General features: G+C 42.1%; 1 protein-coding gene across 2 annotated transcripts in view; it reads left to right on the forward strand.

The window, feature by feature from the left end:
• CPT1A (carnitine palmitoyltransferase 1A) overlaps positions 1-27,837 on the forward strand; it is a 68,253-nt gene that overhangs the window by 10,549 nt on the left and 29,867 nt on the right. For both annotated transcript variants that reach the window (XM_006264856.4, XM_014604203.3), the window contains exons 2-6: positions 11,263-11,415; positions 12,127-12,266; positions 20,701-20,872; positions 25,317-25,418; positions 26,365-26,502. In XM_006264856.4, coding sequence (XP_006264918.1) covers positions 11,275-11,415; positions 12,127-12,266; positions 20,701-20,872; positions 25,317-25,418; positions 26,365-26,502 — 693 coding nt within the window. In that variant the 5' untranslated portion in view covers positions 11,263-11,274. The remainder of the gene's footprint in view (positions 1-11,262; positions 11,416-12,126; positions 12,267-20,700; positions 20,873-25,316; positions 25,419-26,364; positions 26,503-27,837) is intronic.

A 27,837-nucleotide genomic window follows, 5' to 3' on the forward strand; every position in this document is an offset into this window, starting at 1 on the left:
GAACTGTGCAAGTAAGACTGTGCTTGGTTAAATTCACATGGAGCTTGGCCTGGCCTCCACAGAAGTTTGGCCCCTGCCATGGTCACTCAGGGGCCAGGCCAGGCTGAGCTTCATGGGAGTTTGGCCCCTCTCCCAATCACCAGGCTGGGACCTGGGCAGAGGTGAGCAGCTACCAGCACCAGGTTCCCTACTGCTACCTCACCCCTCCACCCCCCTTCCAGCACAGCCCTACTGGCATGACCCCCAGCTCTTGCAGCAGCTGCCATGTGTGTTCATGTGTACATGTGCACGTGCTCATGCCTGCACGCACGCAGCACCCCCTGCCCCAGATTTCCTTACCTCTGTCCCGGAATGTATTTATTTTTTTACATCTCCTTTATGTAACTGTTGATGATTACCAACAAATATTTTTCCATCAGTTTGCAAGTGTCAGGTGAACTCAGTGTTTATTGATAAAAAAAAATCAAATCCTGCCAATCCTACCTATCTGGCACTCGTCTGTCTGCCCCTCCCTAGTCTGCTGCAAGCCACACACACAGGCTTCTAGTGTCACTTGTAGCACCTGTGCCACAGGTTGACCATCCTAGTTGTAGAACAAGATTTCTAGCACTGATTGAGAAGCCCAGCAAGAGGTGTTCAGTTAACCTTCCAAATAATTAAATGTGGGTATGTATATACTGTTGCTAGGCCACGCATCACTATTACAGTGCATCCCTAGATTATCTGCACAGCAAACTGGTTACTGACATTTTGATGTTATGCTATTAAACATGTCCTGGTGACTAGCGACAATGACTAGCAAACTAGTGGAAAAGAGGTCCAGAACCTCATATCATGTCATAAATGGATGGTAGAGCATGAGGAAGGCAATAAGAAAATGAAAATGAAGAGAAACTGTTGCACTTCTCATGGATCTTTTTGCGGTTCACTTATCCAAATTAAATTTGCTATTTGCCTTGGGCTTTCCTAGGGAGATAGGGTAACTGAGAATGTACTGTAACGCCAGGGAAGCTAAAATGATTAGTATTATTATGATGAAAACATTAGAGAGAATCCCAGTGTAGGCACAGCTTTGAGGTGCGGGGAATGGGCCCCAAGTGGTGGAGTGTGCAAAGGATTTGGGTCAGGCTTCTTGATTCCGTCTACTGCCTCCCCTCCTACTGGTGCATGAGATGCTGCAGTGGTTGGGGAGATGAATTTAACCTCCAATAGTTAGATTTTATAAATGGACAATAATAATAAATTTATAATTTTTCCATGTATAGAAACAAATTATTGGGCAGTTGTCTTAAAATCAAGTCATCTTGCATTCTGGCGATATTCTCTAATACTTCATATAAAGGACCATGTTTAAAAAGTCACCAACATGAAAGATCACATTTTAATTTGTGAAAAAAAGTTTATAATGAAAGTTGGTGAGGGGCCTGGGTCAGCATTATGCTTCTGCTTTTGCAAACACATGCAGACCAACAGTTCAATATGAGCTACATTTAAATGGTAAGTTAGGAGTCTGAATCGGTAATAAGTATAAATGTGAGTCAGGACCAGCAGGCAGATTGAAATCAGTGCTTCATGTTGCACTCAAATTTGTGCAAAAGTTGTTCTTAAACTCAGCAAGGGAGTAGGGAAAACCCTAAATCAGGAATGTTAATAAAATGTAATTTAAAACATCTTAACTTGTCCATGTAACTTCAAGTCAATAACTTTATGCAGGTACCTTGCCATTTGGTTGAAATCTAGGTCTTCCCTGTGTGCCTTGAACACTGGGTTATATGAGAATAAAGTACAATCTGGTTAATTTGTCACTCCAGGGGAATCCATCAGAAGGTATTCATTCTCAACTTTGTGAAATCTATTTTGCATGTCATAGCAATTATTAGTTAAGAGTGATTTTTGATGTTTATAAGGGGAAAAAATCCAAGTGCAACTTGTATGCCATATGGCATGCTAAATGAGAACTGTACAATTATACAGAAAAATGCTTAATATATAGTTTCTTACTGGAAAAATTCAGAGGGTTCACTGCAAAACAATTACACAATTGAGATGGTAGTATTTTTTTATTACATCATGTACTAGAATTAGGTCTGTTTGCGTCTTGTTGAGCCAAGTAAAACTGAACCATGTCCAAAGCTTTGGGAGCACCAGCTGGCTTGACGGGTGCTACGGAGGGCACAAGTCAGTGCCTTTCATGCTGCCTAATTATCATGAGGAAATTATATTGTCATGTAATGTGTGTGTGTATATATACATGTGGAAATGACTAATTATGCCTTAACAACTGACAAGTTAGCTAAAATGTTTTGTACTAATCCAGTAGCACTGATAGGGATTCAGTACACTGACTAATAAGACCATTGTGGCAAGTTATCCCAATGACTAATAAACCAGAATACACTGTATGATCCCATGGACAGGTGAGTGCAAAGTGACGGGATCTGGTCTGTGGGGAGTCGGTTTCTCCAGCTCCTGCATTGTGCTGGGCAGCTGGGCACATCCTGGCCCTGTCCGCATCTTACACCAGCTCCTGGCACATGCACTGGGTGGGTGCTGGCATCATCAGTGGATGTTAGCAGGTTCCAGGTGGGGATTGGGACGTCTGTCTGGGTCCACAGTTGCAGTCCTGAGCAGCCGCCCTGATCCCCACTGGGAACTTGCTGGTAGCATCCATAGTTGAATCCGGCAGCCACCCAGTTCTGCTTCTGGCACTCACAGCAGGAGTGTAAGCTGCAGGGTCCAGACATTGTGCCTCAGGCCATGTGGGGACAGTTTAGGCAGGGAGAGAGAAAGAGAAAATGTCTCATAAGAGGACACCAAACTCATTAAGTGGCCCTCCAGCCAAAATAATTACCCATCCCTAATCTATACCCTATTGTGCCTGAAATCCCAGCTTCAGCTTGGTTCTTCCCTCTTGGTCTTTGCTGCCCATCATCTTGATAAACTTGATTCTCATTTAGTTTGCATCAAAAAAAAAAAATCCAAGAAGACAAATTAATAGATTTTGGATCCTCTGCAAAACCCAAACAGAAACTGACATATGAGCTCTACTCAGTAACTGATGCACAATCATGGTTATAGTTTAAGAAAATCATTAGTACAAAAGCCAGCTCTTTACACTGGTGTAAAGGGTACTGTATTTTTATATAATAAAATGGTTAATTGTTTCTATGAGAGATGGCTATTTTGAGACCTGTGAACTTTTCTTATAAATTATAAGCCCTATTTTAAAGAATAAATTAAGACATTTTTTATTTTTTACTTTCAGCATTTACTTTTCAGCCTATTTATAAGATTTGGAGAGAGAGCAGAGCGGAACACTGACTCATTTTTTTTTAAGCAGCTGGAAGTTGAAATGCAGATAAATGACATAAGCAGCCAGTGAGTGTGTGCACCTGTCTTCTCATTTAGGTCATATGGCATTTATGGAACATAAATCCAGGTGAAGATGCTGTGAATAAGGCTCATTTTTGCTAGGAGGAGCCTCGCTGTATAGAAACAGCCCCTGGTATATAGAAAAGACTCTTACCACTAAAATGTGTAACTGATTGTGAAATGGATTTGCATATGAAAGAGTCATTTTTAATATAGGCACTAGGTATGTTATGCTTTAGTTGTTGCAGTTTCACTGCCAGCTGGAAAGTCTAGGTTAAGTAAACTGCCATGGAATTAAATGACATAATTTGTACACTTTGTGGAGATGACATTGAACGTCTGTACTAAGTTACACCTACAAGCAGCAATAACAAGTATCTGGAAAGAATTGAAGTGCAACCTGTTAGCATTCTTTGATAAACTTTAAATCTGTAGAATCTCAAACTTTATTTTACAGTCTGCTTGGGTCAGTTGTTTATATGAGATGTTGAAAGCCATAAGGATTTTTCGGAAAATTGTTTTGGCTTTCAAAAACTACTTTTGGTTCTGTTAGGAAAAATTGTGGAAACCACATTTGGGCATAATACTTCTTAGTTGGTTGCAATATAAAGGTTTCTCTAATCAGTTTTTTAAGCTTAATTTCTTAATAGTTAAATTTATTTTAAAAATTTCTTTCAGAAATCTTCCATTTTAGTTTTCCCATCTGTTAGGGTTAGTAGCTCCTTAGACAAAGGAGTTGTTAGGTTTAATCAGTAATGTTACCAAGTGCTTTAAAAGGTCTGTATACTGTTAAGTGCTATGTAATAGGTGTGTTCAGCTGCACTAGATAAGCAAAGTAGTTTGCAGTTTTGAGTGTGATTAGTGAAACGATTCTCTTTTGTTTGTTTAATGTCCATTTAAATTGGTGAAGCTCCAGTTTCTACTGATATTGTTATTTGGGTTAGTCTGCAAACTAGATGATAGGGCCCTCACAACAGTGGTGTGGCTTTTTAATTACAGAACCAAAATACATAATATAGTTAACACAGGTTGATCTTGTACTTCTGTGTCATCTGTGTTACTCCTGAGGCATGATGCTGTCTTACATTTCACTAAGTCTGCACTAAAAAATTTGGCCTGTACTATACCTTAGTCCAGGGGTTTTCAATCTTTTTTGGTTGGTGTACTTCCAGTGGCTGCTTGAGAAGTGGGAAGTCCTCCAGCCGGTCAATGGTCAACGAGCAGGGGGGTCCCCCGCAGCCGATCCACAAGCTGGGGGGAGTCCGCCACACACAGCAGCGAAACTGCAAGTGCCCCTGCTTCTGCGCACCACTGCCGCGTACCCCCTGGGGCCTTCCCAAGTACCCACAAGGGTAAGCCTACCCTTGGTTGACATCCCCTGGTTTAGCCTAATGGCAAAACTGTCAGCTCTGTAGAGTGCCAATGAGTTTCAGTGGGAACACATCGTTTTCGTATGACTTCTAAACGGGAAAACAAAAAAATTAAAGTTTATTTAGGGATTTATTTTCCTCATAGCTGAACAGTCCTTGACCCTTGAAAGATTATATTTATTTAACTGCTTTGAAGAAATAGCTGGATTAGGAATATAATCTAGTCAAATGTCTTGAAGAGCCTGGAGTTTAACAATTGTTGAAAATGCTTTTAGCAGCTCTTGTGACAACCACCTATGGTTTATTAATTTACATCCATTTGTGGAGTATCTCTTATTTCTGTGTATGTTTATTAAATAAAGATTTTGCTCTTGTGGGTTTTTTCCTTCAGAAATTCAGCTGTTTCAGAATAGTCAGAGGTTCTGAGACAATTGCAGTTTCCCAAGACCTTTGGTTCAAGATGGCTAACATCAAATGGAAAGTTTATTGTGACTTAGTGAGATGAGAGAATAATCAGCTTTTAAGTCAAATTGGATTTCATGTCCTATTTATTGATTTCCCCTTTCCCCTTCTGCCATTGAAAATCTCTAAGCATTGTACCAGTAGTATCTGATTTCTTCTCACCTTTTTCTCTGTTGTTGTTTGCTGTCTGAGTGAGTGTTTAGTAGACCAGTTACAAGTGTATTTTGGGTCTCTAATGTATGAAAGCCTACTCTGTGGTGTTATCTTATCATGTTTGTGGTTCTTTCTTTTTTTCTCTTAGTCTTTTTCTCTTTATTTCAAAGACCATAGTGGGAGAGGGAGGGAAAAACTTTCATTTTGTGTACTTTCTTATCCTTTGCCATTTGAGTGGTAACTATGAACACTTTTCATAATGACCTACACCTAGTTATTAAAATAATGTTAAAATTAGGCCATTGCCTGACTTGCAGGTGGTAACAATGGTGGTTACAGCTGTCTTGGATTTCTGTATCTTTGAAATGTGCATTTCACTTTGGTTTTTCTGCTCAGCATTTACTTGCTTGCTTCCACTGCAGGAAAAGGAATCAGACCCCTGGAATAGTTTGCTTAAAAATGCACTTTTCTCAGATTGAGGCTCAGTCTCCTGTCTATGGCTCAGTCTCCTGTCTATGGGGGAAGTGGCAGTGCCATGCTTCAGCAGAGGAAATCAGAACCAGAAAAAGAATATGTAGCAGATGAGTCAGACTGTGGGTGGGAAACAAGCAGCTAAAACGAGTACAGGGATAGGAAGTGCCTGGACATTTTGTTAAGGGGAAAGTACCTCCTTTTTGGTAAAAAAGGAAAGATGACCAACCTTCAAGAGCCGTTGTATTCTCCCTATTCATTCCAGACATCATTGTGAAGGCTTTGAATATATAAAAGGGTGGCCCACAAAAACATTTCCCCAAATTTTCCACATAGTCCTGGTGGCAAATGCCAAATAGTACACAACATGTCTGCAATATTTTAAATTGCACTAAATCTTTTCACCTTGCCGTGGTCCTGGTGTTTTTTCAAGTATTTGCAGTAATTATTTCACTGTGTCCTGCAAGCCTGTTTAAACATCCATTACCACCCCCAGCTGACTTTTTTTTATTCACTTGTTTAAGTGAATGGCGATCCTGTAACAAACCTGTGTTGGGGAATCATGATGCCAGATTTCCCAGAGCTGAGACACTGATTTCCTATATTGTTTGGCATGATGTGTTTTGATATCAAAAGTGAAACATTTAACATCGTAAAATCGTAGGGTCTTCGGGTCATGGGTATATCAAGTTAATTATTAAGCCTTGGTCATGGTAACGTAAATGTCCAAAAGCTGTGAAGATAGCATATGAAGCGGACTTTACAGTAAGATTTAACTGAGGTGGGATGGAGGGGTTCTGATCTCTCTATCCATACACATCCCCACATCTTCCAAATTTCTAATCTAAACTGCCCTTCCTGTAACTTGAGACCATTGCTCCTTGTTCTGTCATCTGCCACCACCGAGAACAGTCCAGATCCATCCTCTTTCGAACCTCCCTTCATATTAATTACCCCCTTAGTCTTCCCTTCTCTATACTAAATAAACCCAGTTCCCTCAGTCTTTCCTCAGAAGTCATGTGCCCCAGCTCTCTTTACCATTTTTGTTGCCCTCTGCTAGACTCTCTTCAATTTGTCCACATCCTTTCTATGTGTTCTGCTTGCTACCCATCTAAACCACTCCACTTGCAGAAAACCGTGCAACTTAAAATTGATTCCACCTCAGGGTTTTTGAATGTCCGTACCTAGCCTAGGATGTCTGCAGCTAAAATGAGTTGTTTCCTTTTGGTCTGAATGACTGAAGTGGTTTCTGTGTTACTTAACACAAATCAAGTTGATATAAATCAGAGGCATGCTCAGTTGGCCTGTCCCCTTTCACCTACTTTGTCTGGCAAACACGTGATAGCCTCAAGAATGTGGAGGAGGGAAATACAGACCAGATCCTTATTGAAGTGGCTTTTAAGGGGTGAAAAGAAAACTGTTGAAAAGGGAAGGAGAATTTTGGGGGTTTTTTATTCTGAAAACTCAAAATAAGAGCCACAATTCTATCTGAAAGGCTGTATTTCTTTGTGTAGGGAAGGAGCAGTGAAAGAAAACCATTGCTATTAGATTTTCTATGTGCCTGCTAATCCAGGCAGTAGATTTTCCTCATTTTCAGAACTCATTTACACTTGCCAGTGGTGATTCTGACTGCATCAGTGTCTTTCTTTGGGGTTTTATTTTGATTTGTTTTTCTTTTTAATTAATCCAGTCTTTACTTACGGGTGGAATAGATATTAGGGGATTTCTCATGTGGAAACATATAGATACTTGCTAGAGACAATTCTATTAAATGCCTTATATAACCCTTTGATATTAAGATTAAACTTTTAAACTAATTTGTTTTTCATAGTTGATGCTGAGCGGTTTGCAGTTACTTGACATTGGTCAATGAGAAGGCATATATAAAAGGATTTCAGGACAACCTTTCCTTCTAGCTATATAAATTAGTCTGCAAGATGTCTTCTGCCTAGCTTTAAAGAGGTTATAAACCCTCCTCCCTTGTCCCAAGGAAACCAGTTTAATATAATGGATGTTATCTAAAAAAACTATTCTGCGGCTAAGTATATTTCTAACATGATAAAAATTCGCTGTGTGAGTGAACTGGACAACAAGTCCGTCCTTGTAGGAGAAGAAACTTGATACCAGCCTCATAGGCTGACACTTTAATTTAAGCAAAAGTAAAATGGAATGTATTTATAAATCCTTTACTTATCTAGTACAATTATATGTGTGCAAGTGTATGTGTGGCTGTATGTCATCTGAATTATTTCCTTATCACCCTTAGTAAAATCTGTTGCCTCCACATTATTTTCTCTTGCCAGTTTTCTCAGTTTTATTGAGAGTCTTGGAGTGTGCAATCATATAAGCCCTAGAACTGGCTGGAGTCATCCAAGTGCATCAATCCTGAGGGAAGGAGGGAAAGTTAGGCAGGGTTCTAGCCTTCAAGGTTGCAAAAATAAATATGAATGCAAGCTTTCAAGCTCCAAAAGCCAGAGGGAAATAAAAATCATTTCAATTAAATGTTTTTTTAAATTTCATGTTTAAGCTAGTGCCATATTGGTAGCTTGTGTTTGACAATATTGTGTTCTAGCAGGAAAAGATGGAATATAAAGTATGTGCGATGCTGACTTGTATATGAGGAAGTGGTTTGTGTTTTACACGTCATTGTCATCTGTCTGAACAGGCACCACTTTTTTAACAATTATTTTTAAATGGATTCAGTGTAGCTGAATTCATAACATACCATGTATAGGAGACTCCAGAATGACCATTGCCCCTACCAGAATATGTGGGTTGGACTTAATTTCTGTGTAATCTATAAACAGGCTCTTAACAAATGTATGAGTACAGATAATAGTGCCTTTGTTAAACAGAGAGGTATTTAGCCTGCACTTAAAGCACAATTGTCAGTGCATACAAGCAGGAAAACATGTGCTAAGTGTACTTGTATTATAGCAAAATTAGAACTTTTCACAGAAGTATCTCCAGATCATGTGAAGTTGCATGCATTCTGCTATCATCTGACCGTTCCACAGAGATAATAAGAGCAATTTGGTGGCAGGTGGTGGAGAAAAATGGAAATGAGCCTGGGAGAAAGTGCCACCCCTCCTGCTGGATCCTGCAGGTGCTTGGGGACTGGAGCCTATTTGAAACTCCCATGCAAGTCCCAGGGCTGAGACTGACAATTAGCTGATTGTCAGTCTCAGCCCCAGGACCTCACCAGAACCTGTTCAAGACTCCTTGGCTTAGCTCCTTCTCCGCCTGCCCACCAGCAGCATAGCTGCATATAAAGATGTGGGCTGAAAGATCATAGTCAGTATTAGCATATGACTACTCAGAACATGTTCTGACTTTTTAATGCAGCACAGTAATTCTTACTGTGATCTAAATAAAACATGTGCTAAGTGTTTCATGCAATGAGGCCCTTAGTCTGAAGTCAGGCAGGAGGCAGGGTAGAGACATACCTTTACAGACAGACTGAATCAAAGATGTATGCTATGTGCATATCCTTCCATGGCTTTGATGAAGTGGGTTTTGTCTTATCCATGCATCTCCAATTCAGTGATTTTTATGAGGTGCATCTCTGCCCTGTCTTTGTAAATTAGAGGTAAGCACAAGCAGGTTTCTAGATAGTTATATAAAGATGTGCCTTACTGGAAAAAATGAGTGACGTAAATAAGATGGGGCATTTCAGAGGAGCATATAGACACATTATGTTTCCAACCCAAATGTGAATCTCGCTTTTTTTTTTTTTTAGTACAAATTTCCATTCCTCTGCAGCCCACTTCTCAGGGAACCGTGGTTAACGCTATTGATATGGTTTGGCTCCTGCAGTTATCCACTGTGCCCTTTATCTTGAAAAATCACTTCTCCTTGTGTACACAACCAAGTTGGGTATACATGGGAAAGGACTTGAGCTGTCTGAGAGAGTTTTTTCCATCTTTTAGAGAAGCGTTAGTGGGACAGAGTGAAAGACAGGCTCTGTGTAAGTCTCTGCCCCTACATCCTGCTGGAATAAAAAGTATACTACCATTGACCTTCTTTCAGTGCTTCAGAGAGCCTTTGAATTTAAAGCTTGTCTAGGTATATTTAGTCTACCACCGAGTATGTCACAATATGCAAATATTTCATTTGTCCTTTTATCATAAAGTTCATTGAGTGTTAATCTTTTTAATACTCCTCCAAACCTTGTCCAGTTTAATGTCCCTTGGGTGGTAATGTATTAATGTGAGCCTGACAAAGCTGATTAAAGCCACTCTTGAACTACTCAGCTTCTGTGAGCTTAACATTCTTACAAGGAAGATCATTTTCCTTATGGCAGCTATCAAATTGGGCTTCTTGCTGCAGGACTGACCCATCTTTATGCTGGGTTTTAGAAAAATAAGTTGATGCAGCAATCAGATCTGCAATTTCTTCCAGAAATGGTATCCAAGGGCACTTTTACACATGCTCTGATTAGAACGCGTCAGACCAGATTTAATTTAATCAGGACATCCTAGTGTGCTGCAGCGTCTTGTGTATTCAGTGTCCCTGTGTTTCAAAATGGCAGCAGGGGTGCTTTAACTAAAGCTCATCAAATAAGCTTTAGTTAAAGTGACCCCACCACCATTTTGAAACATGGGATGCTGAATACACGAGACACTCGGGCATTTTAATTGGAGTGGCTTCCGAGAGCTACTTTAATTAAAATGCCTCCCTCCTCTTCTCTTCCCAGCCCCCCAGCACACGTATAGGTGCCCCAAGTTTCAGTTTAAATACAATCATCACTTTGCACGTTCTTACCACACCTTTCAGTCTCCTTGAAACCCTTTTTCATACGTTGCACCTCTAGGAACTCTAACGACCTTACCTGAAGCAAATTAAAGCCCTTGTAAACAAGGCTGGGTGGAGTTTAACGCTATTTAGCAGGACAGAATTCTGACTGAGAAGATTATGCATTATAATTGAAGATCCGATCACTGTAACCTAGCAGCCTTTAAAGGGGGAAGGTCAGGTCATGGCTCACTAAATTGATGGTAACATGGTTGTTATTGTCTGTCACAGACAGAAGGAGGCTTGTTCATACTATGAGCCATTAACCTTGTTGCAGTTTTACATATCCTGTCCTGGTTTCCTTTTTTTGGAGACCTCTCACATATGGTATAGCATTTCCTTCACTGTATTCCCAAAAGATGATTTATTTATATGTGGGAATATCATACAGAAGGGGTCTGTTAGATGATCTAGTATAAGCTCCCTTACAGTACAAGTCTGAAATTGTTCACATGGAAGAGAAACGAGACCATATTATAGGCATCACTTTCCAGGATATTTCAGAAAAAAAAATATTTTTTTTAAAACGGAGTAAGAGATATTTTGCTGAAAATGGAATAGCTTCCAAGTTAATAGTTCCTTTAGAATACAGAATGTGAATATATAAATTTACTATTTTTAATATTTATTTCTTTGGCAGGACACTCTGAAAATGGCAGAAGCCCATCAAGCAGTAGCATTTCAGTTTACAGTAACTCCAGATGGGATTGACCTGCGAATGAGCCATGAGGCTCTCAAGCAGGTCTATCTCTCTGGTCTTCATTCCTGGAAGAAAAAGTTCATCAGATTCAAGGTACTGAAATTCTGTAGGTTTGTTCACATAATCCTGGATCTGTTTGGTATTTTAAATAGGTTAAAACTAAATGTTGAAGTACATATGGAAAACATCTTTACGCTGAATGTTTTAGTGAAAATGCTAAGGGGAAAGTGAAGAATTTGACACTGAAGGATGTTTTGTGGAGACAATATCTGTGTGAAGGCTGAAGTGAGGCACTTCTTGGCCCATTACGGGGGTGGGGGGTGCAAAATACAGTCTGCAGGCCGGATCTGGCCCACTAGGCCATTCTGTCCAGCCCACAGGGCCCCTAAAAAAATTTAGAAAATTAATATTTATCTGTCCTTGCTTCCTGTCAAAGATGACAGGAGCCAGGGGCAGTAGGACCCAGGAGAAGCTCCGGCAGCCAAAAGCCCCACACAGGGGCTTCTGGCCTGGGACCATGTGGCTCCTCATGGCTGCACTGGCACGGGAAACTTAGGTAAGAAGGGGGTGGGGAAGGTCAGGGGAGGACCATGGGCAGGGAACGAGCTGGTGCTGAGCATGGGGAAAAGTGCCCCCCCCCCCCCCCCCCTCCTGCCCCGTGGCCAGCGCTCCCTGCTGCAGCCACTCACAGCCCGCTTGAATGAGGCTGCTTGAATCAATAAAATTGTATTTAGGCTTTGCTTGGTAATGTGAAATAAATTACTTTGGCATGGAAGAATTAAGTGAGGGCTTTTGTCTTTCCAGAATGGGATTATTACTGGTGTGTATCCTGCTAGTCCATCCAGTTGGCTTATTGTAGTGGTGGGCGTGATGTCAACAATGTATGCCAAAATTGATCCTTCCTTAGGAATAATCTCTAAAATCAACCAAACTCTTGATACAACGTAAGTATACCAATGCCTTTCATATTCCCTCTTATGGATTAATTTTATTCTTAGTTGTTTTAAGACAAACCACTACCTATTTTGTCATAACGCTATGGTATGCAGACATGAAAGTATTCATTTTAATCCTAGTTCTTTCAGCCTTTCCTCATAAATCATCCTTGGCAATTCTTTGATTCAAGGATGATCTCTACCATAGCTCATTTGTTGGGTCTAGAGTTGACTTAAGGGAACAATTCAGAAACTGCAGATCTTTCCACAGGGGCCATAGGCTAGGATTTCTTTCCTACTCCTTCCTCCATTCTCTTCTTTGCTTCAAGAGCAAGATACTTTACCTCAAAATGGGCTGCCTTTTGGTTGAAGTTGTGGCACCACTGAAGTCAGTCAGCAACCAGCCCCTCCCAGCTCTTGATGCCAGCATCTGTTTTCTTGAAATATGCCTCCAAAATCTTTTTTGTAGCATTTCCTGTGGCTACTGTAATATCTCATGTCATTACTGAGCTGAGCGTAGAACACTTGTTTTGGGACTTGAGAGTCTGGTATCTGCATAGAAAGGTCCAGTCCAGTGAAATTGGTGCTTGTGGATCACTTTCTCAAAACTGGTAACATTGGCTTCATCAAGGATGCTGGTGTTTGTGTGGTAATCTTCCCATTTGATGCAGAGGATTTTCCAGAGGCATCGTTGATGATACCTCTCTGGGCTCTTGAGATGACAGTAGGTCATCCATGTTTCACACCCATAGAAGAGAGTGGGGATGATGACTACATCGTAGACCTGGATCTTGGTGTCTTTCTGGAGATCATGATGAGTAAAGACACATCAAAGCAGTTTCCTAAAGGAGGAATTTGTCTACCAGATCCTGTGTTGGATCTCCTCATCGATGTTCCCTCTCTGAGAGAGGTAGCTACCAAGGTAGAGGATGTTCTCAGCTACATGGTCTTTCCTTTGATGGTAATTTGAGGGGAGGGGGTCACATTCATGGCCCTGGGCAGGCTGATAGAGAATTTTAGTCATCTCAATGTTGAGAGAGGGGCCCAAAGTTTGCTAGGCTTCTCTAAAAAGATCCATCACTATCTGGAGGTTTTCCTCAGTGTGCACAAGAATGGTGCAGTTGTCGGTGTATTGAAGGTCAAGGATGGTTGTTTTGAGCAATGTTCCCTCCAAGTTGTAGTGGTCCGTGAGGCGTGCTGCTTCAGTCCGTGAGCGTGCTGCTTCGGTCCGTTCACAAATTGGTCCCACCTCCCCCTTTTTGCGTGAGCTGCTTCGGTCTGCCCCACAGTATAACACAGTATAACAGCAAAAGATGAATGATACTGTAACCTTTATTTACCCGAGTGACTACCGTCTACCTCTTTCTGTTTCCCAAACAGAATGTCCAGTGTCCAGTTTAACAGTCTTTCCTGAGGCTTAATGAAGTTTAATTTGCATCAGCTTATCCAGATTATCAATTTGTAAATGATTTCTAGACTTTGTTTTTATTGTGTTCATGAGGCTAAACTGTCTCTCACAATCTGCACTAGATGCCTGGAAAGTGGCACAGATGTCAACAAGTAATTCAAATGATGACAGCAAGGTTTGAACGTCTTCAGAAAAATGTACAGTCTCACTAAGATACTGCAAATGAAGATGGCAATTCTAGCTTTGGCAAACTGAAATGCTTCTACTGTTGTTAGTGAAATTCATTGAAGCATTCTGCACAACTCAGCCAGTTCACCTAAGACATTTAGTATAGCCAGTGCAACTTGATGCTCTGGTTCCCGCAGTTTGTCCAAGCAGTATTTGTGAATTGGGCCATTGTCTTCAGCCCCTTGTTGTGCACAGTAGTCCATCAACACAGTATAATTCTTCATCACGGCACTAACAGCAAAATGTCTAGAGAACCATCTGACCGCATTCAGTGACCTAAATGAAACTGTTTTGCGCTTAGCAGCCTTAGATAGTTCTTCAAACTTAGATTTTTTTACAGAAGACCTGCTAAGAAGTGTGTATATGGTCCGTAGTGAAGTTTCAACGCGCCTCATCAAAGTACGTCTTTCCAAGCATCATCAATCCCCAAGTCTTCACAGTGTGCCACGCGGTGCTGCTTGAGCAGATGTGGAATAGACTGGCAAAGTACGGCAGCCATACCATTGTGCTTTCCAAGCGTTACTGAAGCACCATCGGAGGTGAACGTTACCATCTTTTGCATATCTAAGTTGCTGTCAGCATAAAATTGCCTAATTGCTACTACAATAGCAGAGCTATCACAAGCTGTCAGCTTTTAAATTCCAGGAAACCTGGTCTGATGAGTGAAATCATCCATAGTTCAGAATTTTAGATAGCAAAATGTTAATTCTGTAACAGAGATATCTGTGCTCTCGTCAGCTATCAAAATGTGGAATGGCGATCGTACACATTTCATTCAGTGCTTCCTGATGAATTACAGAATTTATGCAGCCAATAAATTCAAATGCATAATTCTTACTTCTCCAGCTTTCAGGAATTTTAACATATTTGCCAACATGACTGGATTTCCTGCACTGATAGCATTGATAAATTTAACTCCACTGCGGGGAGAACATTATCAATTAAGATTTTGACTTTGTGGACATTTGATCGCTTCCTTTCAGACAGTTCTGTCCCATTTTCCCATGTCTCGTATGTTTCAGAAAATAAACTTTTCAGGATTCCTCTGCTTTTGGCTGCCTAGTTTCATCACAGAATCTGTGTAATCTTGTGTTTCAAGTGGTATTTCAAATAGTCTAATTTCCAGAAATTCCAGAATGATAGAAAAAGCAGCTAACAGCTAATTTACCCAAAGCACCTTGTCTGCCTATGCCCTTAGAACAACAAAGCTATAACCAGCACCCCCAAACTCCAAGATTACACAGCTTAGGATGCTTATAACAAAAACAACACCATTTGCAACTTCTTTTTCTGTTTAATACGTTTAAATTCAAATGCATAAACTAGTGACAATAAAGACAAACCACTAAATGGCTAAAAAGTAGCTAAATGGCTAAAAAACTGGCACCAGCCCCCGCCTCGCCTCTGGGAGCAAGGAGGCATGTGGGGTGGGCTGGGGAGCGGAGCAGTTTCCCAGTCCCAGCCCCTGCCTTGCCTTTGGGAGCGAGGAGGTACATGGTGTGGGCTGGAGAGTGTAGTAGATTCCGGGTGCCAGCGGAACCCACGCCAGCCCCCAACCCCAGCCCCCACATTGCCTCTGAGAGTGGAGCAGTTTCCCAGCCCCAGTCCCTGCCTCTCCTCTGGAAGCAAGGAGACACATGGCATGGGCTGGGGAAATGGCTCCGGAAGAGCCTGCGCCAGCCCCCAGCCTCAGCCCCATCATTGCCTCCAGGAGCGGAGCAGTTTCCTGGCCCCAGCCCCCACCTCACCTCGCCTCTAGGAGCAAGAAAGTGCATGGCGTCGAGGCTGGGGAGCAGAGCAGCTTCCCAGTGCCAGTAGAGCCCCCACCAGCCTCCGCCTTGCCTCCGGGAACATGGAGGCATGTGGTGTCGGGGCTGGGGAGCAGAGCAGTTTCCTGGCACAGGCGGAGCCCACGCCAGCTCCATCTTGCCATGCCTCTGGGAGCAAGGAGGCACATGGCGTTGGGGCTGGGAAGTGAAGTAGTTCCCCAGCACCAGCTCCCAGCCCCACCTCGTCTCTGGTAGCACATGGCCTTGGGGAGGAGCCACTACCTGAGCTTACCTCTGGTAAGTGTCCTGCGCCGGCCCCAGTGCCTCTGCCGTGCTCAGCTCGTTGCCCAGCTCCTCTTGGGGAAGCCGCAGCCCAGCTCCTATCTGGGCGAGTGCATGTTATTAATAAGTTTGTGCACAACATGTTTTTAAATTGTGTGCAGCTGCGCACGCACACAGCTTGGAGGGAACCTTGGTTTTGAGTACTTTGGTCTTTGACTGAAAACATCCTGGAATGAAGAGCCCTTCATCTTTTGGAATTCTGTGTCAATTCCAGAAGGAAAGAGGTCCTTAATGAGAACCAGGATGACTGTCAGAAAAATGGAGAACAGAGTTGGGGTGATGACCCATCCTAGCTTGACCGCAGCTCAGATGACAAATGGATCTGTCTCCAATCCATTGCATAGGACAATTTCAGACATCCAGTGGTGAAGAAGTCTTGGGACCATGATGTACTTCTCAGGACATCCAAATCAGGCCAGTACTTTCCACAGATCTTCGTGATAGACAGAATCAAAGGGTTTAGTGAGGTCAATGAAGGCCACATATAGGTCCTGGTGTTCCCAACGCTTTTTTTGGACCTGACAGACAATAAAGAACATGTCATTTGCACTACAGATTGTCCTGAAGAAATCTGATGTTGAGAGTCCTTTGCATTGCTTTTGGCTGTTTTTGATGTTTCTAGCTGGCCGGATGTTCATAAAGGATCTGACAAGACAGTGAACCTTGCAGCAATCATCAGTTCCTCTCATGGCTTGTATAATATGGACATCCATTCAGTCATGGGCTCTAACAATAACATAGTCAAGGAGGTTCCAGTGCTTACAGTGAAGGTGTCTCCGTGTGTTCTTGTGTGTGTCATTGTGTGTGAAAATTTCATAGATTTCATAGACATTAGGACTGGAAGGGACCTCGGAAGATCATCAAGTCCAACCCCATGCCCAAAGGGCAGGAAGTCAGCAGGGGTCATAGGATCCCAGCAAGATGGACATCCAAATGTCTCTTGAAGGTGTTCAAGATAGGTGCTTGAACTACCTCCGGTGGCAGTCTATTCCAAACCTTGGGCACTCGGACAGTAAAGTTCTTCCCTATGTCCAGCCCGAAATGATCACGGAGGAGTTTGTGACCGGTTGATCTTGTCATCCTTTGGGGCACTCTGGTGAACAGACGTTCCCCCAGATCCTGATGAGTACCCCTGATAAACTTATAGGTGGCCACCAGTTCACCCCTGAGCCTGCACTTTTCCAGGCTGAAGAGTCCCATAGCTCTCAGCCTCTCATCCTAAGGTCTATTTTCCTGACCTCTTATCATGCACGTGGCTCTCCTCTGGACTCTCTCAAGCTTCTCCACGTCGTTTTTGAATTGTGGAGCCTAAAACTGGACGAAGATGGTGTTTGTGATAACAGGATTGTGCTTCACATGTTTGCTCAGGAGAAGGATGCCATTAGAGTTGGCTTTCTCTACTCCTTCTTTCCCAGTGATGCCACTCCATAGTTCCAGGTTACGTCCAACTGTGGCATTGAAGTCACCAAGGAGAATGATCTTATCCTCCTTGCAAGTATTAGTCAGAATATAGTCAATGTTGGAATAGAACTGTTCTTTGACATCATTGTCAGCATCAAGCCAATGCTGATGTATATGTGCTAATGACTGTCGTGTATTGGTTGTTGCTGCGCTTAAGACAAAGAGTCATAAGATGTTCATTAATGCCCACAGGGAGCTCTGTATGTTGGCTGATGGGCTGATTCTTGATGGTAAAACCAACACCATAAACACATCTGTCGTAGGCCAGTTTCCCTTTCCAGAAGAATGTGTAGCCTCCACCTTCTTGCCTCAGCTGGCCCTCATCCAGTCACTTTGTCTCACTCAGAACTACAGTGTTGATGTTGTATTTTGCTAGTTTCCTGGAGACGAACGGCAGGTCTTCTTTCTGGTTGCTCGTTATCTTAGTTACCCATCAAAGTGCAAACATTCCATGTTGCAAAAATCATTCTTATGTTGTTTTTGACCGCTGAGTGATCCCACTAAACACATTATCCAGCCAGGAACAGATAAGACAGCCCAAGTTTAGGGCACCTTTTCTAACCCCTTCCACATGTTGGGTGAGCAGAGGGGATCCTGAGTAGGACTGCCCAGTCATGGTAGCTACTGCCAAATTGCAACTCTATCTCAACCCAGGTGCAAGACAACCACCAGGCTGCTGCCACTTGCATGCAGATTCACGGCTGGCAACTGCCTGATTCATTAGTGCCATCTCCTTCACCCCTGGTCCATGCCCACAGGGCTTAGGAGGTTGGTATAGGAGAGCATTTTTGTTGTTCTCCATTGAACTCTGCTGACTTAGCAGGCTGACTGTAATATGCAAATTACCATGCTGGTATTACTACATCCTTTTATTAGTATTTCTTGAGGGAAGACATGATTAGAAAGTTCTTCTTCACCAGGAACAACAACAGTAGATGATGTGACTATCAGAATAAGAGTGAATGATTAGAGGATATACAAAGAAGTTTGTACAATTCTTCCGGCCATGTGCATGGTCTAGACTTAGGCTGTTAAAAGTTATTATCACATGTGTTAAATTCAGTCATTTTTAAGAAAAAAATACAGGTGAAGGCATGTCCGTAGCTGAAGAGTGATGTGCATATTGGGAGATTGCTTGTGTGTGATGTATATTAAACACCGTTAGACATGCTATTGCCATGCTTCCATTTATATTGTAGAAATTGACTCTTAAGCCCCTTTTTCAGTTTATTCTATTAGGTAGAGCTGCATAGAAATAAACAATAACAACTTTATGTGAATACACTGAGCAAAGTCCCCTGGAGTAATACAGATGCTTAGAGGCCTTGGAAGTGTGATTTATGAGGAAAGGCTGAAAAAACTAGGATTAAAATGATCCCAGAGAAGAGACAGCTAAGGAAGGAATTTGATAACAGTCTTCTAATACCTGAAGGCTGATGCTAGGGAGAATGGAGATTAGCTTTTTCTCCATGACTAGGGGACAGGATTAGGAGCAATGGTCTCAAACTTCAGCAAAGGAAATTTTTAGGTTGGAGTTTAAGTACTTTTCTAACTAAGGGCGTTTATACATGTACGGGGGGGTGGGGTGTCCTTTAATTAGAGCTGGTACAAGAGCAGCTTTAAGTAAAGTGCCTGGAGCATCTCATGTATCAGTGTCCCCATGCTGAAAAATGGTGGTGGGGGCACTTTAACTAAAGCTTATTTATTACAGCACATTGAAGCAGCCTTGCTGCTCATGTATAGGCACCCTGTGAGTAGGGTCTGGTTTAAACAGCTTCTCTCCTACCTGGTGTCAGGGCTGTCTGCCCAGGTAGCCCCTAGGCACCTCCAACCCCCTCCCATGCCCCAGTTTTCCTGCCCAGAGGAGCAAATAGCCCCTCCCCTACCCATTCTTCTCCCTGTCCTTTTTGGGACACCTTCCCCCCCCCTTCCCTGGGTTGCTAAGCTGTTGCTGCTCCCTGGGAAATGCTTTCCTCAGCCTGCAGGAGCCATCTTGTTGCAGTGAAATGCCATGATATGGCTGCTTGCTGGGGAACTCCCCAACAAATGGCCATATCACGGCATTTCGTTGCAAATCACATTTTTCATGACAAATCACTTAATTTCATGATTTTCACAAAAAATGTGAAATTGTGGTTTTTAAACCAGGCCCTAACTATGAGGATGGTTAAGCATAGGAACAGGCTACTTAGAGAAGCTGAACATTTCTGGGGTGGGCAATTCCACAAGAGCTGCCTAGATAGACACGTGGCTGGGATGATTTAGGCAGAAATGATCCTGTCTTGAGCAGAGGGCTGGACTTATGTGACCTCATCAGTCCTCTTCCAGCCCTACTTTCCTATAATGCTATGAGCCTAAGATACTGAGAATGCTTGATAGTATGTTAGACAAGGTTCCTTGGGTGAATCTTTTATTAGACCAACCCAAATGGTTGGAGAATAGTTATTAAGCAAGCTTTTGGGTTCAAAAACCCTTTGTCAGGCTAAGGAAGCTTCAGCAGTTGGTGTGTGCTCTTCATGTTAGGCATTTACCCTTGTTTTGCCTTTGCAAGTTCCTTGTTTACATTCTGCTAAATTGGATAGGTAACTTTAAGTGCTTTCAGAAGACCAGATATTTGAAATGTGGCTGGGAATGTGTGTACTGGAGCAGATTTAATACTATGTATTTAGCAAAAGGACATAACTCCTACCTTATTTCTGTATCAGATGTGACTTATTATTGTTGTTTTATGTATTCCATTTATTTGATACACAGGCACTGAAGCGCCCTTTCTAATATTGTTTATCCAATGTTCTTTGCATGAGAATAGCAAAAGCTCATAAGCAGGCAAAGAACGGGCAGGCATGAGGTAAGCTTTCTGCATACAAGCTTTGCCAGTGCACGCAAATTCCTGGTTTGCTGTACCTTTCAGTAATCTACTCTTGTGAAGAAGGTACTCCAGACCTTCACTATCCCTTCTCTTTTAGTGCTTGGGCTCTATATTTTAGAGGCAAGCAATGTCATAATTTTGTGATGTGCACAAATAGTTAGAGTGAAGTTCTCAAACTGTTTTATGTAAAAGTGACTTCAATGTACCTGAAAATCTTATGATTCTACCAGCAATTTGTTGAAGGATTACTTGATCTCAAAATAGATCTTAATAGTAAGAGTAATCATTGGAAATGAGTAGGGTTCATATTAGAATTGTTCTCTCTTGTGATGCTAATTGGCATAAAATGGCTTCTATTTTAAATAGTGGTTATATGTCCAACCAAACACAGAACATTGTGAGTGGGATACTTTTTGGCACAGGCCTGTGGGTGGCCCTCATTATCACAATGCGCTACTCGCTAAAGATGCTTCTTTCCTACCATGGATGGATGTTCGCTGAACATGGCAGACTTTCTACCGGAACCAAGATTTGGATGGTAAGGCAACTTTGTCCATTTCTATTTTAATTGTAGTAATGATATAATTTTGTTAAATTATTTATGATCCATTATGGATTTTGAAATGAGTGCTTTAGTATTTTCTTTCTGGTATCCTTTCTCACTTGTTTTATTTAAATAATGATATGCACTGAGGGATGTGCGCTTTCTCTTCTTTGGCTACTGTCATCCATTTGCCATTGTTTATTGATATTGGAACTGTTGGGTACCCCTTTGAGAGAGAAGATTGTTTAAAGTGTAAGTTATTAATTTTCCCAAAGCAAAAGACCATATATATGGTTTGTACTTTAATATTCAAGTACAGTTCAGTGATTACAGACCCTTGCATGCAATGTTCTATCTTCTCTGGAATGAGCTGCCCCAGCTGCCTAGTGCAGGTTGGGTTGGAGCTTGGATTTAATTTCTGCAGTGTATGCTCCTTTATAAATGACACCTACCATATTTACTTAGATCCAAGACAAGATTTCCCACCCCCCACCCCAACAGCATGATGGAGATGGGGGCTCATCTTGAATTTGAGTACCAGCCCAGGGCAGGGCAGTGGCTCAGCTCTGGCTTTGGCCTCAGACCCTGGGCTGAAGCCAGATCTGAGCCACCACCTGCTCTGGGCTGGAATATAGCTTATTTGTAGGGGTGTGCGAAATGGGCTGTATTTGATTCAGATTCGGCCCGAATCGGGGACAATGATTAGATTCGTTGATTCAGATCACTGTAGCGATTTGATTTGGTTGAATCCGAATCTGAAGATTCGATGCTGATTCAGAGAATCAGCGATTTGGCCATAGACACAGCTTTAAATGTTTTTTCTACGTACCTCGAGGTACCAGGCATGGCTCGTGAAAGTTGTGATGCTGGGGCAGATCGAGCATCCCACAGGAGCGTGGGCAGACCCCTACATGCTCAGCAGCAAACCTGAAAGTGAATCGGAAGTATTTCCACTCTCCTTCTGAGCCTGCCACTGAGGCCTGCCCGCCCCCGGCTCAGTGATCGGCTGCAAGGGTACCCCAGGTGCCCCCCCAGACCCAGGAGGTATCAGTTGCTGAGCTGGGTGGGGGCATGGGGGCTCCCTCCAACGTGCTCCCCAGCGGACCCAGAAGTGAACCAGAAGCGCTTCTGGTCCACTTCTGGGTCTCCTGCTGAATGCGCTGAGGACCCCCCCCCCCCCCCCCCCAGCACTCCAGTGGGATGCTCCATCCGCCTCACCATCTCAGCATTCACGATCTGCCTGGTACCTTGAGATATCTAGAAAAAACATTTAAAGCTGTGTCTATGTCCGAATTATTGAATCTTTCCAAATATCTCTAAATCGATTCGGAGGGTTCTGATTCGATTCGGAGAGATTAAAGGGTCTTCAGATTTAGAGATTCAGCCACTGAATGAGGCCAAATCTCTGTCAAATCAAATCAGCAACTGAAGCTTCGCAGAGCCCTACTTACTTGGCATGTGAGGGGCATGTGACAAGGGGAGCATGAGGGATACTGAGGGGAGGGTGGGACCTGTAGCCTGTCCCATGCTCCCACCCCATTCCCTGGTACTTTTTGCCTGCCTGTCCCCTGCTCCCATCCTCCCAGCTGCCCCCTCCCCCTTTACCTTCTGCTCCAGTTCTGGTCCCTCAAGCCCCAGCCCTGCCTGGCCAGGAGCTGCTGCTTCTCCCTGGCTGGCCTGGACTGGGGCCATGCTGGGGCTGTGATGTTTCTGAGTGCTCTGGAGCTGGGGCAGAGCTGCAGCAGAAAGTAAAAGGGTGGGGGTCAAGGTGGGGGGAGGCAGGCTGCAGGAGGAAACAGGAAGTGGAGAGGCAGGGGCCAGATCTGGCTGAAGCCACAGTGCTGCTGACTGCCCCAAAAGAGCAGCAGAGCAACAGCAGAAGGGAGGGGGCAGGTACAAGGACAAGATGCAACAGTGTGGGGCAGGCTGCAGGGGGTGGGGGAAGCAAGGAGTTGAGAGGGGAGCAAGAGGCAGGCATAGGCATGGGGAGGGGCATGGTAGACAGCAAGGGAGTAAGGTGTTGGGGTCTGGCTCCTCACCTCCAGTAGTGCTTTCCCCACCAAAGCAGTAGGAGGGTGGGGAACAAATTTAAGACAGCTTTTTGCTAATTGGATTCTATACATGGAAAATTATAATAATTTTTTATTTTTCCATGTACAGAACTTAATTGGGGTGGGGGGGGCTCATTTTAAATTTGAAGTTATCTTGGATTTGAGTAAATGTGGTGCTATGGTCTGCTCTGTTTTAGTAAAATAGGGTTTTTTGTATATACATTGGTGAATGTCTTTGGAGAACTTTTTGTTAATCAGACTAATTTAATCTCAACAGAAATACTCTTCCTTTGGCTTGGATTGTATTAGAAATGGCATAAGAGCCATACTAAGATAAAGCTAACCCTTAAACTCAGCATTCTCAACCCTTACTACAAATTGCTCATAATGTCTAGTGACCTTCTTACAGAAGGTATTTGGGAGAGGTTTGTGGAAAGGTATATTAAAATACTGCTGCGGTGTGCCTATGTATGTTATGTTACAAATGAAATTTTTGCTAGTTTCTCTCAGATATGGTACCAAGAGCCTCCTGATTTGAATTTGTACAGTAAAGGCTCTGAATGGTAAGGCATTCTGTCAATTGCTTGAAGTTCTCACTGGCTGAGTTTTCAGCATGTCCTACCAAATAGATATTTTTAAGCTGTTAATCTTCCCTTAACACTAAGATAACGCAGCGTGAATTGTAATGCTAATTACTATGCTAGCCGATTATTATATTTCCGTGTACGGTTAGAAAGCTGTTTCTGATCATGGTTTTTAAAATGTTTATCATTGTAAAGGTCTGTACCTATCATTCACTCTCATTTCTAAGCGAAGTCAGATTTGCTTTTAGTCCCTCAATTTTTTTGAGCTCTATCACGATGAGTTTACTAATTTCCAGTGGTGTCGATAGTGTCATTTCCCTTGTTAAACAGTGCTCATTTTCAGAACTGTCTAAATGTTTACTATCCCTTTGTATCTTGTGGCTTTTTTTCTGGAGCTGCATTTCGTGTTTTATTTTTCAGATGTTCCTTTGAGTAAAAGCATTTCAGGGCGTGGTTATTATGAATTTTCTGGCCTCTGCTCAAAAATAAACCATGGTAGGACAGCTGGATTTTATGTGAACAGAGTCCAAAGTAGTTTGCAAATTACTGAAAATTTAGTAACACTTTTGCTGTATGGTTAATTATTTTTAAGAAAACATTAAATCCTAGGGGTACTAAGCAAAAATTCTGTAATATAATTTAAGATTTGTTCTTAAATGTGAAGAGAAATTTTCTTCCCTGTAAAGGCAACGCCCATTACAGTGAGATCATTTCTGTATCTGGATATTAAATTGGAAATATTAACTGTGCGTGCAACAAATATCTTATTTTTGACACACTATTTTAAATGTACAAATTGCACTAAATATCTTAATTAACAAGATTACTGTAAATAAATAGGTATACGGAAATAAATGTCGCTATTAAACGTGACTCTGTGGCTTAAGTGTTCTGGAGGTAAATAGTTCCTTTTTTCCATGAAAAACTCCAGAAGACAGCTTCCCTGTTTTAAAAAAATATATATGTTCTGTCAACAAGCATAATTAATGACCAACTCCCTGAGACCAGTAAGGCCTACTTCGAAATTTTGTAGAGCGTGCTGTCTCTTGTAGTTCCTTAGCATTCATGTTAGGAACAACTTTCTGTTGCTGTGGTGGCCCTCAAAGGTGACAAAGGAAGGAAGCTCACTATAAAGCTTGTATTGTGCATCACAGAATAAACCAACTTTCTGGTTCAATTCTGCATGGTTAAAGATGGAAAGAATTGCTTCCCCCCCACTGCCCCTTCCTTCAGCACAAATGCAGGATCACACAGTATAGACAGCTGATATATATTTTTTAAACAAATGAAAACTGCTTTTTCTTTCTATGCTGATATGACAGTTGCATGATGATGTCCTATTCTTTATAGTAGTGTAAGTCTAATACACTTCTGTGTACACAAACTGTCAGGGTTTGGAACTGGTCAGAGGTGGAAGTGCTGTTTCCCTTTCTTCAAGCCCCTGAATGGAAAGGGATGAAAGATGCTCAGATGCATGTATTTGGAAACATTTTCCAAATTATATACATTATATACATTCTTTCTGACAAGGTCCTTTTGGTTGAAAACAGAAGCAGCTGTGTGCCCAATACCATGTAGCAGGCAGTTTTTCCCATGACTAGATTGCCCGACTGAGAGAACTAGGTCTAGTCATTTCACACGTATGCCTGTTTTTCTACCTCTAAAGTGGGGGTAATGATACTTATTTCTTTCTAGCAAAATGCTTTGAGATCTACATCTCAAATGTTAAACAGTATCTTTCTAGTTACCTATGTCCTTTGGATTCCTTTTTTGAAGCTAATAGTTGTTTTTTCTTAATTTCAGTCACTAGTAAAGCTTTTCTCAGGATGTAAACCAATGTTATACAGCTTCCAGACATCTCTGCCACGACTACCAGTCCCATCTATTAAAGACACTGTTACCAGGGTAAGTTGTTAGACATTTAACTCACTTTTTGCATAATTTCGGACAAAATACAGCAGCATGTTTCGTCGTGTCTTGTATAGTAAATGTACTTTGGTTAATGCCATTTAATAAGAGATTAACATATTTGCATCTGCATTTAAGGTAAAGATTCTGTTAAAGCAGTAAAACCAAGGCAATTCAAACGTTAGACTCGTACTCCATCCTTTGGTTGTTAAAACCGGGCCTATTCTCTCCAATAATTGTATAATACCATATGTCTTTTCAGTAGATGCTGCAGAACACAGAAATGCTTTCAGTTTGCAAGAGTACTGTCAGTCCTGAATATCCCTTCCTATTTTTATCTGGAAGTATCTATATTATATACATTTGACATTACTTAAACATAGCATTTGTTATAACAGATTTTGTTACAGGAATTCTTATAGGGAAGACACCAACTTACTGGCATTTCAGGTTTACTTGTATTCCTGCAGTTGTTGAATCTATCTGGTTTTAGACAAAGAAACTATTCTGGGTTTTGTTTTTGTTTTTTTTGCAGTGGAGGGAGATAAGGCAACAAAAATAATTCTAGGAATTTACGTCAAATCCCTGCAGTTTACATATCATACCTAAAATGGCCAATAATAGACTGTTTTACATTCCTAAAATGTCTTGCCTATAGGAGAGAGAGAAATTTTTTCTAACAAGGCCTAGGCTGATAAATATATTTACATGTGTAAATGGAGTGGATGGTTTAAGGAGAAAATATAGATAACAGAAAATGGGTTTATAGACTTTTAAGATGTGTTTTCTCAACGTTGTTTTTAACTAAACACCTGCTTCTGCTGAAATTCTGAGAGATGAGTTTGATCCCTTTTGTCCTCTTTAAGCTCTGTGTGAAGAAGTAACAGTGAACTATGGTGAAGTCTGCTGCATGTCATTGCATCTTTTCTTGTGTTAATTCTAGTATCTGGAATCAGTTCGGCCACTTATGAATGATGTAGAATTCAAAAGAATGGATGGTCTTGCCAAAGATTTTGCAGTTAATCTTGGACCAAGACTCCAGTGGTATTTGAAGCTGAAATCCTGGTGGGCTACAAACTATGTAAGTAGATGAATAGATGTCTCTCGTGAAATTACATAGTTTAAATCTCTCTACTGCTGCATTTTTTTTCCTTTTTCTTTTGCATGCTCTTTCAATTTTCATTCTTTCTGAAGTTGAAAGAATTACTACCAAAACTGCTAGAAAAAAAAATGGTGTGCATATTCTGAATGTACTTTACACCTATTAGTTCTCACAGGATGCATCTACAAGTGCAATTAATGCGACTGAATAAAATGTAGAGCAATTTGCACTACAATAAACTATTTCTAGGTGCAGCATCTACACATGTGCCCAGGACAGCAGCAAACTGAACTGGGGAGGATCAGTTTAAGCCAGGGTTCTTCCTGCCCTGCTCTGTCCCACTGCAGCAGCCAGGGGGAGCTCCAGGCTTCAGCTGCAGCTACCTGGGTGTCAGCCCTGGTCTGACAGGGGACACAGGGATCAGCCCTGGGCTCTGGCTGGTGGTAGCAGTGTGTCCCGGGGGCAGCCCCGGGCTGGCACAGAGTACAAGGGATCAGGCCCAGGCAGCGGGTAGCTGTGTTCGGTGGTGGAGGAGCTGGCTGGGCCACGAGCCTTCTGCTGCTGCCGAGCTATATGGCTAGGCAGGAGCACGGCCCCCTGCTGGCTGGGCTGGCCAGACACAGTTTACACCCAGGTCAGAGTCTACAAGTGCATTGCTGCACAGTAAATAATTTTGCAGCAGGCTAGTGCTTGTATTTTACAAGTACTACTCTGCTGCAGAGTTAATTAGTTTTCTGTGGCCTAATAGGGCCACACTTGTAGACCCACTGTGTTTACTGTGGAGCTAGATAGTCTACTCTGCAGTAAATGTCTTGTGTAGATGTGCCTACAGTTACCCATTGTGTTGCTAAGGAAATTCAAATGACTTGCTGAGTGTGACACGGCAAGTAATCAATACAACTATAAGTAGAACTTGAGAAAGTATGGATCCTAACTTTGTTCCCATTATTTTACACCAGTCTTTTTAACTGTTGGCTTAATGTTTAAATTTTTTAGTTCTCTGTTTGCTTTTGAACTTGTTTGTGAGTGCTTCACTTAGCTTACTCAGGACACAGGGAGTAAAAAAAATGTGGTTTAGCTTCGCTTTTTCCTCTTCCTCTCCTTGATTGCTCAAAATGGAAACTTTATGCACCTGCCTCATTTGCACTTCTTACAGAAAGAACATGTAGCCAAAACAATGAAATATAATCCCTTCTGACACATTATATAAGGCTTGGCTTTATAACGGTGGTACTCAAGCTTTTGGCCATGTGGGGCAGATGAGTGGCATAATGCTGGTCCTCAGGCCAGATCTGGCCCTGGGGCCTGGTGCTG

This window comes from Alligator mississippiensis, chromosome 2, assembly GCF_030867095.1.
Source record: "Alligator mississippiensis isolate rAllMis1 chromosome 2, rAllMis1, whole genome shotgun sequence".
Classification (NCBI taxonomy): domain Eukaryota; kingdom Metazoa; phylum Chordata; order Crocodylia; family Alligatoridae; genus Alligator; species Alligator mississippiensis.